Source organism: Synchiropus splendidus, chromosome 1 (genome assembly GCF_027744825.2).
Source record: "Synchiropus splendidus isolate RoL2022-P1 chromosome 1, RoL_Sspl_1.0, whole genome shotgun sequence".
NCBI lineage: Eukaryota > Metazoa > Chordata > Actinopteri > Syngnathiformes > Callionymidae > Synchiropus > Synchiropus splendidus.
The window spans coordinates 19,263,931-19,279,334 of NC_071334.1; the positions used below are offsets into that span (position 1 = coordinate 19,263,931).

A 15,404-nucleotide genomic window follows, 5' to 3' on the forward strand; every position below is an offset into this window, starting at 1 on the left:
TGAAGAAGTGAACTTTTTTTAGATTTTGACAACGGAGAATGCAACTCCTGTACCAATTTTGAGGAGATTCTAGGAGGAGGATATGAAACTGAAGGTTCTCTTGCACCAGTGGTATGTAACTATCAGAATATGAGCAAGAATGAAGAACAATGAATGAGGTTCAGACACCATCTGTTGTTAAAGAATAATGAATGATAGATACAGACTTCTCAACTATGGAGTGACTTTATTTCCTCAATTGAATGAAAAAAAAAGCAAAAACAAAACATGTATATCAGTCCATTTTTTCCTTAAACATAGCTGAATAAGATAGAATCATTGTGGTAAACTTCTATACATGACCTTTATTCCTCCTACAAATGAATCTTTTTCTAAATTAGATTCTTCTTTTGTGGGAAGAATAAAGTCAATAAATATGATTTTTTAGCTATTATTTTTATTTTTCATGCCGAGTCCCTCAGCGGACCTTGGCGTGAACCTTGAAAGGCTTAGGCACATTTGTAGTTCCAAAGACGCCGTCAGTGCTCAGCTCCACACCTTCAGGAGCAGCGAAGGAGAACTTCTGCAATAAACCCACCAAAAACAGGAAGAGCTCCATCTTGGCCAGCCCTTCTCCGAGACACACCCGCTTCCCTACAAGGACCAGAGGGGTTAGCAACTTCTCTGAGCACCAAAGGAGACAAACAGGAAGCAGACTGTGGTTTTACCTGCAGAAAACGGCAGGAATGCGTCTCGCTTCACAAACCTCCCATGAGAGTCGAGGAAGTGTCCTGGGTTGAAGGAGTCTGGAGTTTCCCACTCGTTCTTGTCGTACAGCACAGAGGTCAGCATGGGCAGCACAGTGGTTCCCTGGAGACACGTCCACACACTTACAGAGTGCACAATTTTTGTTGAGATATTGTTTTTCACTAGCACAAACCTTTGGTATGAAGTACCCGCCAAGTGTGACGTCTTTTGAAGCAACTCTCATTCCATTCAGTGGGACAATGTTTCCAATCCTCTGGATCTCATGGATGACTGCGTCCGTATACGGCATGTTGGGTCTATCAGACATGGCGGGCAGCCGGTTCTGTCCAATCACCTGGTCTATCTCAGCCTGGACCTTCTCTGAAAATGAATAAATATAATAGAAAAAAAATGTAAGAAAAGCCATAGAACTCCCTCACACTTGACCACCTACTTTGTATCTCTGGATGTCTGACAAGGTAAATCAAAGCCCATTGCAATGTAGTCGAGGATGTTTCTGTTCCGGCCGTAAACAGATCCAAAGAACATAGAACCAGGTTGGCCTCCGTGAAGCCCAAAGTGGATTCTTTGGGCTGTTCATTAGATCCACAATGTTACCCTTCGACTTTAAAGACAAAACAGAAATACTGTTGCGACAAAACGTGATACATACATTCTCCATCTCAATGAGGAAACTGTCTATATAGTCCCGAGGATTATTGTGGTCCAAGTCCTGCTTGTGTCGCTTGACCTCCTCGCCAAAGAATTCTTGGAGGTCAATGAAGTCCTGGAACATGTTGTTGTGAGGTCCAGGCAAGTGCTTCATCAGCCAGGGGAAGGAATTGTACAGCTGCGATACCAAAGAATGAGGTCATGATTTCTTCCCACACGTCTTTAGAAACATGGCTGAGGAAAGACCTACGTGACCCCACATAGAGCCTTCATCTTTTAAAATATTCGACAGACGTGTGAGCGTGGTCCTGAAGGTGTGATCACTGTACTCGTAGCGCTTCCCCATCACCAGTTGGCAGATGATGTTAGATACTGCGTTGTTAAACAGTCCGGCTGGGCAAAAAGCCGCTCCTGCATGGACAGGACAGTTTGATGTTCAGACCCTCACAGTCACAAACTCAGGCATCGCTCATCACACTCCACCTTTTTCTTTGGCCACTTCCTCCTGCAGGTGCAAGAGCTCCTCCCGAATGCTCTGCTCTGTGATATTCTTTCCAAGTCCAAAGGTTCGTAAGGTTGATAATGCAAAGCGCCGCTGCCTCTTCCATATTTCCCCACTGTTGAAGAACAAGCCATCTGCCACACAAATACAAGGTTTCTATTCCTATTCTATTTGCTTTTCTTCAGTTTCTGTCATTTCTGTCCATATTTACATTTGCTTGAAATTGTTACATGCGATTGTTCTGCAACACCTGTGCTTTCTCATTTAAGGTGGGAGTTATGAAGTCTTTCTGAATTTAAGCTTAACTTTTGCTGAAATTTTCTAAAACTAAGTTCAAGAGATATGATGGGCAGCCATTCTCTGCTAATGCGTATTATCGGTAGCCATGGCTTATGCATGGAATTCGTGGGAGAAAACATGTAATTGATCTGCGCAGAAACTTAGAAAGACGTCTCATGAATTATAGTGTTACATTTCATCATGACTTTGTACCATCTCTTTCAATACTTTCCCAAAAAAGGCTGTTTGGATGTTGTTTGGTTGCATCACGAAATATACATGAACGTCTGGGCTTCCCCTTTGAAAACCACCTGATCACCATTTTTAAGTAAAAGGTGGCGAGTAGTAAAAGGAAGTACCTATGTGAGTGGGGGAAAAATCATTGAGAATAGGATTGAAATTCTTACCTGTTGTCCCAGAATAAAACCTGTCTGCAGCTGCATTGTATGGCCGATCCACAAAGGTCTCTGCGTTAGTCACAATGGCTTCCTTCACCGTCTTGTACCCACAAACAACCACTATCTTACTAAGACCAAGGCGAATGTTGAAAATATTCCCATATGTTTCTGAAAGCTGAGGAGAGACGATCGAAAAGCTGCGGTTAGCAATACAATATTTAAAGGTGGAAAAGCACCACATGACGATGCTGCCAATGCTGCCACAAAAGTACATGATGTGAACAGTTACCAGAAAACTCTAGTACTATTTACCTTGGTCAAATATTCTTGTGGACGGCCATGGTCCATGTGGAAAAACACTCCTAGAAAAGGGAGGCCCCAGGGTCCAGGTGGGAAATTTGGAGGGTTCCTGTTTTTCATGAAGTCTGCAATAAGCAGGAAGAGAAAGGCAAACAGGAAAAACCTGGTCAGGTCGAGGCCCTGGAGAAAACTGTAGAGCCACATGGTCAGTAGGAGATCAGGCCGTCAGGTTCTGGAGAAGTCGGATCTGGACGAGCTTTCTCAGGTCTACACTTCTTTTCAACAGATCATATGTGACGGAGTGTTGAAAGATATCCACTTTCTTACATAACAGTGCACAGGCCACACCTACTGCCATCAATACAACTACGGTGACTTTATGTCGAGTGCACCCACCAGTCATTCAGTCTTGGGTGAGGACCATCACCAAGATTATGTAATACGTCAGCATACAACAGCCCTGTTAAGCAACGCTTCCACGTAATGATTAATGTTGGGGAGTTACTACAGTTGGACGTTTATTTCAAGGGTGTCTGCGTGCTCTTGAATGTGGAGTACAAATTGTTCAGTGTGAAGGGGCAGTTGTCCATTAAGCAATCACGTGATGAAAGCAAAGTTCACAAGCAGGTGTGTCAGCAGCATTGGATAATGATGAGAAAGAGCGATGTCCTGTTTTATAAAAGGTGGGGTCTGACTGAAGCTCGCCCTCCACCGTTCTGATCCGCCGAGGTGGTTGCACTGCGACGAAAGTCCTTTGAGGGCCTCGCACAGGTATGCTAGGTCACCTCCACGTTCTCTTTTGGTCTGCTTGGCCCACTAAAGATGCTTCACTATTGGATAAAGCCTCCAAAAGTGATGATTCAGCAGGAATGAATGGACCCCCAGTCAACCGCAAACTGACAACATGACACCCGACAGGACCCAGGAGGGAAGAATGGGGTTAAAGGGTTTTTAGCAGATCTTAAAGACAGTACGTTAGATGAGGGCCATTGCTGTGGCTCTCATGCAGAGTTTGTGGGTATGAGACTCACTCTTCCAGAAACTCCAGGTGCAAAATCCATATTCCTGTGGTGTTGAGGAAGGTTCGGCAACTGAAGCGCCTGCGCCAAACACCTCCTTTTCCTGTGGGTCTCCAGAGTCTAATGATGACCAGGCTGGTCTTATTGGTTCTCACCAAACTAAGTCGATGAGTGGCACATCGTTTTATTTCTGAAGCAGCATGACTCTCTGTCAGTTCTTGTGTCAGAGCTCTCTTCTCCATTCAGGGGTACTGTGGAAAAGCACTCCATCAAGTCTGTGGGCCTGACTTTGGTCCTGCAGCCTGGTTCTTGGTCGAAGAAATGGTTAAACAGATCCAGCCTCCTCCACCGTGGAGGAAAGCGAGACGTACCGTTAGTGGCGTGTGACTCGTCATGTTGAGCAGACCCAGGCGGACAATGGCATGAGCTGCTGCCATCTGGCCCAGGAGCGTTATGACTGAGAGAGTGAGCAACCCTCTCACCGGCTCAAGGTGGAGCTTGCCAACTTCCTGCGAGTGTGTCAGGACAGGTAATCGCCTGGTCTGACACGCTACAGCAGTCGCTCTGTGTCAGGCAGCAAACCTGTTCCAAAAAACTGAGATCCAAGATGAGCCTTCACCTGCCAGTCAGGGCTGCCCCCCCGATGGATCCCTGGAGAAAGGGCTGGTTCCGCTTGAAACCCTCCCCTTGGAAGAGCTCCAGCCACTCTGCTGATGGTGGTGGGTTCAGGACCACCTCTATCAGAAGAGCTATCGCCAATGGGATCAGAGTGTCCAGAATCCAAAAGACCAGGAGCCCTAGGGAATCCTAAGGAATCCTCCGACCAAGAACCAGGCTGCAGGACTTGCTGGGAGGCAGACCTGGCTCTCTGTTAACACCCAGTAAAGCAGTGGTGGTCGCAGACACTTAACGCTCACAGGGCTTTTCCACAGTATGGATGAAATTGTGCTTTTAATAAAAGAAGCAACAATTGAGATTTGAGTAGAGAGACGGTGATAGTATAGTAGCGACTCCTTTTGTGATTGGTAAAACATGTACCATGACTTGTGGTACACGTTTGCTTAATAATCTTTATTAAGTTCATTACAACCATACAGCATCAACATTCAACCGGTGCTCGACCGCATATCCCAAAATATCACTCTGTCCCCAGCGGTGTGGTTGAATATCAACCCGCCTCACTCACAGGTACTACAGTATATACTAGTCACTGGTCTGTTTAAATGCTCGAAGCATCTCGCTATCCGGCCCTGACCGAGTGGAGAACTACCGCTCAGTTACTGGTAGAAATCGAAAAACTACGCTGCAGTTGCAGTCACGTTTCCGGAACAACTGGGGGTGGGGTTTGACATTGCGACTCCACTCATTGCTCTTGTGGCAAACAATTTCGTTCCCAGTGAAGCTCAGAGTGCAATTCCAAGACGTAAGGTAGAAACCTACCAACCCCCAGAAGAGGGATATCATGCCCAGTGGCGCATTATCAACAGAATATGAACCAGAAACTACTACAGAAGCTATCTGAAGTAATAATGATAATAATAATGTTGAATGCAGACATCTCAAGTTTGGTAGGGACTTTATTTCCATGGCTCTCCAAATGAATGAACTGAAAATGTTTAAATGTTTAAACAACGTTGTTCTAGGTACAGTCATTTGAGGGATATGACTGACATGTCAATCGAGTAAAATATTATAAAATAAAATATATAGTAAAATACATGATGCAATTGTTCAACAAAACTCATGACGGTCAAATTTACAAGCAGGATTTAAACTTTTTTTTTCTTCATGTTATCAACATGCTGAGTCACTCAGCGGACCTTGGCGTGGACCTTGAAAGGCTTCGGCACGTTTGTGGTCCCTATGATGCTGTCAGTGGTCAGCTCCACACCTTCAGGAGCAGCGAAGGAGAACTTCTGTAGTAAACCCACCAAAAACAGGAAGAGCTCCATCTTGGCCAGCCCTTCTCCGAGACACACCCGCTTCCCTGCAAGGACCAGAGAGGTTAGCAACTTCTCTGAGCACCAAAGGAGACAAACAGGAAGCAGACTGTGGTTTTACCTGCAGAAAACGGGAGGAATGCGTCTCGCTTCACAAACCTCCCATGAGAGTCGAGGAAGTGTCCTGGGTTGAAGGAGTCTGGAGTTTCCCACTCGTTCTTGTCGTACAGCACAGAGGTCAGCATGGGCAGCAGAGTGGTTCCCTGGAAACATGTCCACATGCCTAAATTAAAGAACGTTGACTCTAATAATACTGGTTCGCACTGTGGTTCAGAACCACTCATCTGACTGAATTTGGAGGTTGGTCTCAGCCAGTGTTGTGCTTTCTCTCCAATCCAAATCGGGAGCTCACCCCGGATTGGTTTGCATCTGAGTGTGAAGCGGCCGGGATGAGAATCAGTACCTTTTAGTCCGACGCTATGGATCTCAAACGGAAAAGGATTGATTGCTCTCTCCGGGTAATGAATGAGCGCTTGTCACAGGTGCAGAAATTTAAGCACCTTGGGGTCTTGTTCTCGAGTGCAGGGGTGAGGGAGTGGTCAGCGGATTGGTGCTGCAGGGTCAGTATTGCAGTCGCTCAACCTTGCGCTGCACCATTTACCAGTCAATCTTTATGCCGACCCGATGAAAGAACAAGATCCCGGGTACGTTTTCTCTGAGGTGTGGCAGACGTCTCCCTTAGAGATAGGGTGAGAAGTTGTGTCACTCGGAGAGACTCAGAGTTGAGCTGTTATTTGTCGTGTTAAAAGGAGTCAGTTGGGGTGGTTCTTGCATCTCATGTAGATGCTGCCTGGATGCCTCCTTTAGAGGTGTTTCAGGAACGGCCACCTGGGAGGAGACCAAGGGGTCAACCCAGGATCAGGTGGAGGGATTATATCTCTTCACTGGCCTGGGAGCGTCTCGGGTTGGAGCTAGTGAATGTTGCCTAGAAGAAGGGTGTTTGGCGCGACCTATTGAAGCGGCTGCCCCAGCAACGTGGCAACAGATAGGGAAGAAGGATGTAGCACGTTAAACAGCTCTATGCATGTTGGAATGCTGCCAGAACTGGTTGTGGCAAAAACTGCAGGGCAAAGTCTCAGTGAACAGTAACTTGTCTTACCATTTTTCTTTTTTTTAGCACAAACCTTTGGTATGAAGTACCCGCCAAGTGTGACGTCTTTTGAAGCAACTCTCAATCCATTCAGAGGAACAATGTTTCCAATCCTCTGGATCTCATGGACGACTGCGTCCGTGAACGGCATGTTGGCTCTATCAGACATGGCGGGCAGCCGGTTCTGTCCAATCACCTGGTCTATCTCAGCCTGGACCTTCTCTGAAAAAAAAAAAAAAATTTTTTAAATGTAAGAAAGGCCATAGAACTCCCTCACACTTGACCACCTACTTTGTATCTCTGGATGTCTGACAAGGTAAATCAAAGCCCACTGCAATGTAGTCGAGGTTGTCTCTGTTCCCGCTATGAACAGATCCAAAGAACATAGAACCAGGTTGGCCTCCGTGAAGCCCAAAGTGGATTCTTTGGACTAGATTAGATCCACAATGTTACCCTTCGACTTTAAAGACAAAACAGAAATACTGTTGCGACAAAACGTGATACATACATTCTCCATCTCAATGAGGAAACTGTCTATATAGTCTCGAGGATTATTGTGGTCCAAGTCCTGCTTGTGTCGCTTGACCTCCTCGCCAAAGAATTCTTGGAGGTCAATGAAGTCCTGGAACATGTTGTTGTGAGGTCCAGGCAAGTGCTTCATCAGCCAGGGGAACGTTTCGTACAGCTGCGATACCAAAGAGTGAGATTATGATTTCTTCTCACACGTCTTTAGAAACATGGCTGAGGAAAGACCCACTTGAGCCCATATGGTGCCTTCATCTTTTAAAATATTCGACAGACGTGTGAGCATGGTCCTGAAGGTGTGATCACTGTACTCGTAGCGCTTCCCCATCACCAGTTGGCAGATGATGTTAGATACTGCGTTGTTAAACAGTCCGGCTGGGCAAAAAGCCGCACCTGCATGGACAGGACAGTTTGATGTTCAGACCCTCACAGTCACAAACTCAGGCATCGCTCATCACACTTCACCTTTTTCTTTGGCCAATTCCTCCTGCAGGTGCACGACCTCTTCACAAATGCTCTGCTCTGTGATATTCTTTCCAAGTCCAAAGGTTCGTAAGGTTGATAATGCAAAGCGCCGCTGCTTCTTCCATATTTCCCCATTGCTCTGGAACAGACCATCTGCCACACAGATGCATGCTTTCCATTACACCTGTCTCTTATTTGTTGTTTCTGCCCATAATTGCATTTTTTAAGTTTGTTGTCGACTATATGGTTACATTCATCTAAGTGCAATATGTACAGAATGTTTCTCTTTTTTCATTGAGTGGTAGATGCCGGTGTTTAGCTGTCGATGTTTGTTGGTCATCAGACAACGGTTGCTGACGTGGTGGTATTATTGTATCCTTAAACCGACAAATCATGTCCTCTGATCAAAACGACCGGCTGAAGAAAAATGAGCTATGAACCGCGTTATCTGGTCATGTAGTCCGACTAAGAGCATTTTTGCAGAATGAGTGGAAGGGGACAAGGACTTAGCCTGTTAAACAGCTGTATGCTGGTCTGCTTTTATTAGCTCAAACCGTTGAGATCTGACACATTCTAATTTTATATGTGTTATGAAGTAATTTTGAATTTAAACTTCACCTTTCTGAATTATTTCAATGATAAACTCTCAAGATATGATGGGTAACCATTCTCGGTTACTGCTTATTATCAGTCACAAAAAAAAAAACAGCAGAGCACTGAGTGCACTTTGAAAACCGAAGCTGAAGGAAACGAGTAACACACCTTTAGAAAGGCTCCAACACTCCCTGCAACCCTGAACAGGACTAGGCGTTGGTTAACTGATGATGTATCCATGTATGACATCAATGACTGGACTTCAGTTTTGATAACCATTTAACCACCATGTAATGGAAATGTATTGAGTCGTAGCACTTGTGCGAGTGGGAAAAAATCTGAGCATTTATTTAAAGCAGCCTCTTACCTGCTGTTCCAGAGTAAAACCTGTCAGCGCTTGGGCTATATGGCCGATCCACAAAGTTCTCTGCGTTAGTCACAATGGCTTCCTTCACCGTCTTGTACCCACAAACAACCACTATCTTGCTAAAACCAAGGCGAATGTTGAAAATATTCCCATATGTTTCTGAAAGCTGAGGAGACACGATTGAGATACTGGTCAGCAACAGCTGGTCAGCAACGCTCAACAGTTACCAGAAAACTCTAGTACTATTTACCTTGGTCAAATATTCTTGCGGACGGCCATGGTCCATGTGGAAAAACACTCCTAGAAAAGGGAGGCCCCATGGTCCAGGTGGGAAATTTGGAGGGTTCCTGTTTTTCATGAAGTCTGCAATAAGCAGGAAGAGAAAGGCAAACAAAAGAAGCCTTGTCAGGTCGAGTCCTTGGAAGAAACTGTAGAGCCACATGGTCAGTAGGAGATCAGGCCGTCCGGTTCTGGAGAAGTCGGATGTGGATGAGGCTTTTGTTTTTAGTCTTTCTCTCGCCCCCACTTCTTTTCGACGGATCATATGTGGCATGTGTTACGTAACAGCTCCCTGGCCACACCTACAGCTGCCACAATAACTGTGGTGACAGGTAAATGCAGGACAAAGTTGAGACACACCCACGAGTGATTCCATCTCTGGTGAAGGACCTTCACCTGATATTACGTATGTATTGGACACATCAACACTGCTGAGCACTGATTTCATATAAAATCAATGATTAGTCAGAGGGTTACTACACTTAGAGATAATGTTGTTTTTTTGGAAGTTTATTTCAACAGTTAGTGTCGACAGTGGCGTACAAATTCTTCAGTATAATTCGGCAACCAAGTGACTAATGCTTAGCTCATGAGCGAGCAGGCGGGTCAGTGTCTGCTGGAAGGTGAAACTCGTCTTTTCAATTGCATTGTCCAATGTCACGTGCACAGTGAATTCTGCTGTCTCAACACTTTTGTGAGTTATTTTTTCAAAGATGGATTTTCTTCCAGTCCTGGTGATTGTTCTGTTTGCAGAATATTGCTTGGACAACAGTCCAATATTCGTAGAGAAGAGACAGGAGACGTTCTGAACAAAGAATATTAGAAATTAATGTAACGGCTGAAAGACGGATAGGAACGGATCAAGGAACAAAGAAGTTAGACAAGATGGGGAAAGGTCTGCTGACTAGTTCAAACATGTAACAGGTTCATTTGGCTTATACTCATAGAAATTGTCAATAGCTTCAAAGTTTTGTCATGACACCTGATTAATACAGGTCTCACTGGAGATGCATCTGTGTGGTTTGATGGCTGTAGTTAGAACACACACATTTTATTTGAACATTTCTTTATTTTTTGTGTAAATACAAAGCAAGGCTTTTAATCTTCTGTTTTTAAATCATACACAACAAAGAACCTTTTTCTCCTGGGACAACGCCATTGGTCTTCGGTTCATGTGAATCCGTCATGACCAATGTTCCCGCTAAACTCCTTCAGCAATACCTTGGACCACTGTGTGCTCAGTCAACAGTTTAGAAACGTTTCAAACAGTGATGGGAATTTGCATAATTCACATTGAGCCATGGTCGTCTCTCTCACACTCCTGTGCATAACTCTGCCGCATGTATCATCTTTTCCGACCTTTTGGCTCAGTGCATACGCACATTTGCTGTGATTTTTCCATGCGGAGACCATATGAGCAGTGCGCAAAATTTGCGCAACTTATAGGGTAAATCCAACGACTGTAAGTCATTAAACTGGCTTGGAAAATGGAGCGATTTCAATGTTGATTTCAAAATCTCCTATGTTCAAAATATGTAGTGAAAGTTTAATTGTCATGTTTCTATATCTGTACTTTTACTTTGGCATTTCCTGGTTGTGTGTTTTTCTCTTTCCTGTCCTCCGTTTGTCACCCCCCCTCCAGCTTCACAGCAACACAGCTGGGACCAATCCTGCAATCAAGCTTTGCTGATTTCAACACCTTGGTTCCAGACTGTGTTGCCAGATGGTTACTTGGCGTCCACCGGTAAAGTTTTTCGTCTCGAGCCCTTGTTTCCTGTGTGATTGATAAATTTGGATTGTTCCCTGTCAACGATTTAGCACTTGGGTCTGGTCCCCTGAGCCACCATGAAATTTAGTGCATCCACGCTGTATCTATTGCGGCATCACAACCGTTGATAAATGATTCAGTAACATGCAGTCTTGTAATATGATGATCTTGTCATGGTACAGAAAAATGCTGTTATTAAAGCAGAGCCAACAATCCAATGTAATGTTAATGTTGTCAATGCACGAGTTAGCGTGGTATGGCCATGATCCGGTGGTCCTGTGGGGAATACGTGAATCCCAGGATGCCCTCCATTGTCAGCTCTTCTCCAGGAACTTGAGTCAAAGTGAAGCGTTGAAGTAGAGAGGTCAAGAAGACAAACAGCTCGATTTTGGCCAAAGTCTCCCCAATGCAGACGCGTTTACCTGCCAGCACAGTGATAGCAAATGCAAGGTACTTAAAATACGTAAATAAGTACTTGAAATAACTTAATTCTTCAAATCAAAATCAATTGTGACCAACTACTTAACACCTAAGACATTGCAATTTTTTCTTTTTTTAATCTTTAACTGTTGGTTGCAAAGTACATAAAAGTTGAATCACAGTAGTAAATTGTGAAAACAAATATTGCAAGTTAACAGTGAAAGAAAACTACCTGCAGAAAATGCAAGGAAAGCATTTTTTCGGTTGAAGCGTCCCTCTGAATCCAAGAAACGCTCTGGTCTGAAGCTGGCCGGTGACTCCCACTCAGCCTCATCAAAAAGCACCGATGAGAGGCTGGCAACGATCGGTGTGCCCTGGAAAGTAGCATGAATCACTGTGTGTAGACGAGGCTGCCATGTCCGTTCACAAGGATGCTTTTCCCTGACCCTGGTTCACGATGAACCTTGGTCATTCAGTTTGCAGAGGATTCCCACAGGGCTTGTGTTGGCCTCCTCTGGGCCCTGAAGTTTCTCCCACCGTCCAAAAACAAAGTTAACCTATGACTCTAGCTAGTGAGGTGTCCACCAGGGACCGTCCCAAGATGTTCACGCCTGCCCAGTAGATAGCAAGACCTAGACCCCCTCCACCCTTTGAAAGGAATGATCAAAACATTCGATATTACATTACAGGACAATTTGTTATGCACAGTAAAATTAGAAAATAATTTTGCTGTAGCACATTCTGTATGTCCACGAAGAAGCTAATTCAGAGTCAAAATACTAAACTGATTTCATCATAATCCAGATTAAAAACATGGGTCCTGTCAGTTGACTAGTGTTGTTTTAATCCCACTGGTTTTGTGGCGTGCTGTTTAACAGTGTAGGAGTCGTTCATTGACTTGACTGGTCCCACAGTGCTGTTGTGTCAAGAGTTAGAGTGACAGCATTCTGTCATTCAGTTGAACTCTTCTTATACCTTGGGAATGGAGAAGCCGGCGAGCGTTGTGTCTTTACTGGCCATTTTCGGGAATCCAAGTGGAAGTATATTGGCCACCCTCAGGCACTCGTGGATGGTAGCTTCAGTGTATGGCATGTTGGGTTTGTCTACCATGGTGGGCATACGAGACTGTCCGACAACCCGGTCAATTTCTTCTTGGACTTTTTCTGTGAGAAGTTACAGTGACAGAACTGGGTTATGCTGCCAATTCACCCCAGCTGTGTAACATGATCTGAGAATGACTTTACTCTGTATTTCTGGGAAGAGCATCATGAAAAGAAGTGACCAGCGGAAGGCAGTGGCCACTGTCTCCGTCCCGCCTTCGATCAGATCCAAGACGACAACGCCCAGACTTTCGAGGTTGAACTCAGCCAGCGGGTCTTCCTTCTTCTGCATGATCGAGACAAACAGAAGCTGACTTGTTGACTGTGGACTCTGATGGTTAGAATCTTTTCATTTTACTTTCGACAAACCTGCCTTGGATGTGCATGATACTTACAATGTTTTTAATTTAAAAAAATGGGTGCTCTGTTTAGATTAAGAGCATCCCTGTGTAAATTTATGTAAATAAACAAAGCACTAGACACTTAAATCAGCAAGTGATGTTTGAAGTTTAAAGAAGGTGTCACATTTTTTTTTTTTAAGAGATTTTACCTCTCGTTGGTCCACGTTTCTTAATAATGTTGCTGGTGGTGTACCTATTCTGGTCGAGGTGTTGCAGCCTACCTTTTTCATTTCTGCTACATAAGCGTCAATAAAGTCTCTGGGATTGTCAGGATTCCAGTCTTCCAGATGTTTTTCCACCTGCATCTCCACGAACTTCACTATCTGTCTGTAGTTGCTGAGCACAGTCTGGTGAGGTCCAGGCAGGTACTTGAACACACTGGGGAAGACGTCATACAGCTGTTGTGGGAAGTAGATGATTCACATCAGCACCTGAGCAGTCAGTGGAGTTACAGAGTGGACAGAAGAAACCTGTGTGACAGGCGAGCCTGCGAGCACAACCGCGTCGTAATCCAGCTTCAGAATCCTACGATACGTGACGTCACTGTATTCATACCGACGTCCAAAGACCAAGGATGTGACAATGTTGGCCACGGCACTTGTTACAGTGTAGTGGGGGTTGAATGGCTTCCCTGGGGAATAGAGTCATGATCATGTGCTGGTTTTTACTATATTTGGTTGTGAGTGCACGGTGAACTTACCTTGCTCTTCTTTAAAAGCCTCACAAAGGAAGTTGCTCTCCACTTCAGTGCTTCTCTCATAAGTCTTTTGAACTTCACCATAATGACGCAGGAAAGTGACTGTGAACTTCCGATGCATCTTCCATGAATAGCCGTTGCCCAAACCAATGCCTGGCAGACCATTTTAACATGTAAGAAGTGGTATTTGGACCACCACCATTTAGTTATTCTCTTTGAAGTGGAGGAAGAGACGTATCTATTCCAGTGACTTACCGATCCCTTTGAAAACAACATGGAAGAGAGGGACAACGGGGCGATCGACAAAGCTGTCCAGTTGGTTGACAAGAGCCTCTTTCACCATATTGTATCCTGAGACATAAATTGTCCAGGTGCTTCCTCTCCTCATGCTGAAGACCGAGCCATAGTGGTGAGAGAGCTGTAGGCCAAAGGAAACGTCTGAGTGGGCATGCACACCAGAGACGTGTGAGAGTACAAGATATTTGAGTTGTCACGGTTCTAATCATGAGTCTGATATCACTGTTCCCCTGCTGTCATGTTGGACAGTGTCCATGCTCAGTCGTTAAACCCAATGACCGAGGTCTCATGGCCACGCTTGGTGTGCACAAAATTCTCCTGGGGACTTGTGTAACTTTTAGAATCAGTTACTCTCTTGAATATTCTGACAAAGATCAACATTTCATGTCACCCAATGTCACAATTCTACAATTTCCTCAGTATTGAAAAGCATTTTAAGACATCAATCGCATCCCTTTTTGTCTTTGGAAGAAAAACGTGAAGCAGTGGAAGCTACTGATTACCTTATTGATATTTTTGAAGTCAGATCTTGTAAAAAGGTTTCCCACAATTGGAAGAGGCGTCGGACCTGGTGGGAAGTTGTGAGGTCTTCGGTACTTGACCAAATCTATCAAAATCAAGACCACAAAACAGACCAACAACCAACTGGTTAAGTCCAAAGATTCAAAAAGTTTGTGGAAAATCATGATGCTCTGCTTGGGATGGGAGCAGAAGTGTGTCTGACTGAGTCCCAAACTGAATAAGAGGGTGATAGAGGGAGGTGGAGGAGGAGGTCTGCTGAACTCACTGTTATGTAATGATGATTTTGGTCGCAGGTTGTACACACACAAAAAAAGCAACCTTGAATCTGAAGTGACAGAGACGATATCACAAGCCTCCCTCTAAATCCTGCTTGGATTGGATTAGAATCAAAACAGAACCATCATTTTGAGGAAAAACAAATGTGAGTGGGGTTAAAAAAAGACATGAAAATGTACTGACTACGTACTGGGTCAGTGTCAGCTGGAAGGTGAAACTCGTCTTTTCAATTGCATTGTCCATTCTCTCGTGCACAGTGAATTCTGCTGTCTCAAAACTGGAGTATTTTTGTGAGTTATTATTTCTAAGATGGATTTTCTTCCAGTCCTGGTGATTGTTCTGTTTGCAGAATATTGCTTGGACAACAGTCCAATATTCGGAGAGAAGAGACAGGAGACATTCTGAACAAAGAATATTAGAAATTAATGTAACGGCTGAAAGAAGAAGGGTAAGACGACTAGTGAGGTTCATGAATAGGCATGATGAGGTTAGACAAGATGGTGAAAAGGTCTGCTGACTAGTACAAACATGTAACAGGTTCATTTGACTTATACTCACAGAAATTGTCAATAGCTTCAAAGTTGAGACACACCCACAAGTGATTTCATCTGTGGTGAAGGACCTTCACCTGATATTACGTATGTACAGTATTGGACACATCAACACTGCTGAGCACTGATTTCATATAATATCAATGATTAGTCAGA

General features: G+C 44.4%; 3 protein-coding genes across 3 annotated transcripts; all 3 read right to left on the bottom strand.

Annotated features, from left to right (window-relative positions):
• Positions 1-457: 457 nt before the first annotated feature.
• LOC128769398 (cytochrome P450 2J4-like) lies at positions 458-3,081 on the bottom strand. Its single transcript, XM_053883122.1, has 9 exons — positions 2,890-3,081; positions 2,587-2,752; positions 1,882-2,034; positions 1,649-1,809; positions 1,400-1,576; positions 1,181-1,319; positions 920-1,107; positions 708-849; positions 458-633 (listed from the first exon to the last, which is right to left on the bottom strand). The coding sequence occupies exons 1-9, from the start codon at positions 3,079-3,081 to the stop codon at positions 458-460; spliced, it is 1,494 nt and encodes a 497-aa protein (XP_053739097.1).
• A 2,387-nt stretch (positions 3,082-5,468) lies between these two features.
• On the bottom strand, positions 5,469-9,486 carry LOC128754893 (cytochrome P450 2J4-like). The gene is made up of 9 exons (XM_053857859.1): positions 9,188-9,486; positions 8,938-9,103; positions 7,977-8,129; positions 7,744-7,904; positions 7,495-7,671; positions 7,278-7,416; positions 7,021-7,208; positions 5,958-6,099; positions 5,469-5,883 (listed from the first exon to the last, which is right to left on the bottom strand). The coding sequence occupies exons 1-9, from the start codon at positions 9,479-9,481 to the stop codon at positions 5,708-5,710; spliced, it is 1,596 nt and encodes a 531-aa protein (XP_053713834.1). The 5' UTR covers positions 9,482-9,486; the 3' UTR covers positions 5,469-5,707.
• An 806-nt stretch (positions 9,487-10,292) lies between these two features.
• Positions 10,293-14,627, bottom strand: LOC128754901 (cytochrome P450 2J2-like). The gene is made up of 9 exons (XM_053857871.1): positions 14,403-14,627; positions 13,858-14,020; positions 13,606-13,755; positions 13,376-13,536; positions 13,127-13,303; positions 12,649-12,790; positions 12,380-12,567; positions 11,637-11,778; positions 10,293-11,406 (listed from the first exon to the last, which is right to left on the bottom strand). The coding sequence occupies exons 1-9, from the start codon at positions 14,583-14,585 to the stop codon at positions 11,231-11,233; spliced, it is 1,482 nt and encodes a 493-aa protein (XP_053713846.1). The 5' UTR covers positions 14,586-14,627; the 3' UTR covers positions 10,293-11,230.
• Positions 14,628-15,404: the final 777 nt, after the last annotated feature.

Bases quoted from the DNA above. Each gene is read 5' to 3' on its own strand.
- LOC128769398 (XM_053883122.1), bottom strand. From the start codon at position 3,081: ATGTGGCTCTACAGTTTTCTCCAGGGCCTCGACCTGACCAGGTTTTTC. The intron at 2,753-2,889 runs GTAAATAGTACT...GTCTCTCCTCAG, and splicing joins CACAAGAATATTTGACCAAG to CTTTCAGAAACATATGGGAA. The intron at 1,320-1,399 runs GTATGTATCACG...TCTAATGAACAG, and splicing joins TCCTCATTGAGATGGAGAAT to CCCAAAGAATCCACTTTGGG.
- LOC128754893 (XM_053857859.1), bottom strand. From the start codon at position 9,481: ATGATCCGTCGAAAAGAAGTGGGGGCGAGAGAAAGACTAAAAACAAAA. The intron at 8,130-8,937 runs GTAAGAGGCTGC...TCTGTGTGGCAG, and splicing joins GTTTTACTCTGGAACAGCAG to ATGGTCTGTTCCAGAGCAAT. The intron at 6,100-7,020 runs GTTTGTGCTAAA...ACATGTTTCCAG, and splicing joins GCGGGTACTTCATACCAAAG to GGAACCACTCTGCTGCCCAT.
- LOC128754901 (XM_053857871.1), bottom strand. From the start codon at position 14,585: ATGATTTTCCACAAACTTTTTGAATCTTTGGACTTAACCAGTTGGTTG. The intron at 14,021-14,402 runs GTAATCAGTAGC...TTTGGCCTACAG, and splicing joins ACTTCAAAAATATCAATAAG to CTCTCTCACCACTATGGCTC. The intron at 11,779-12,379 runs GTATAAGAAGAG...GCTACTTTCCAG, and splicing joins CCGGCTTCTCCATTCCCAAG to GGCACACCGATCGTTGCCAG.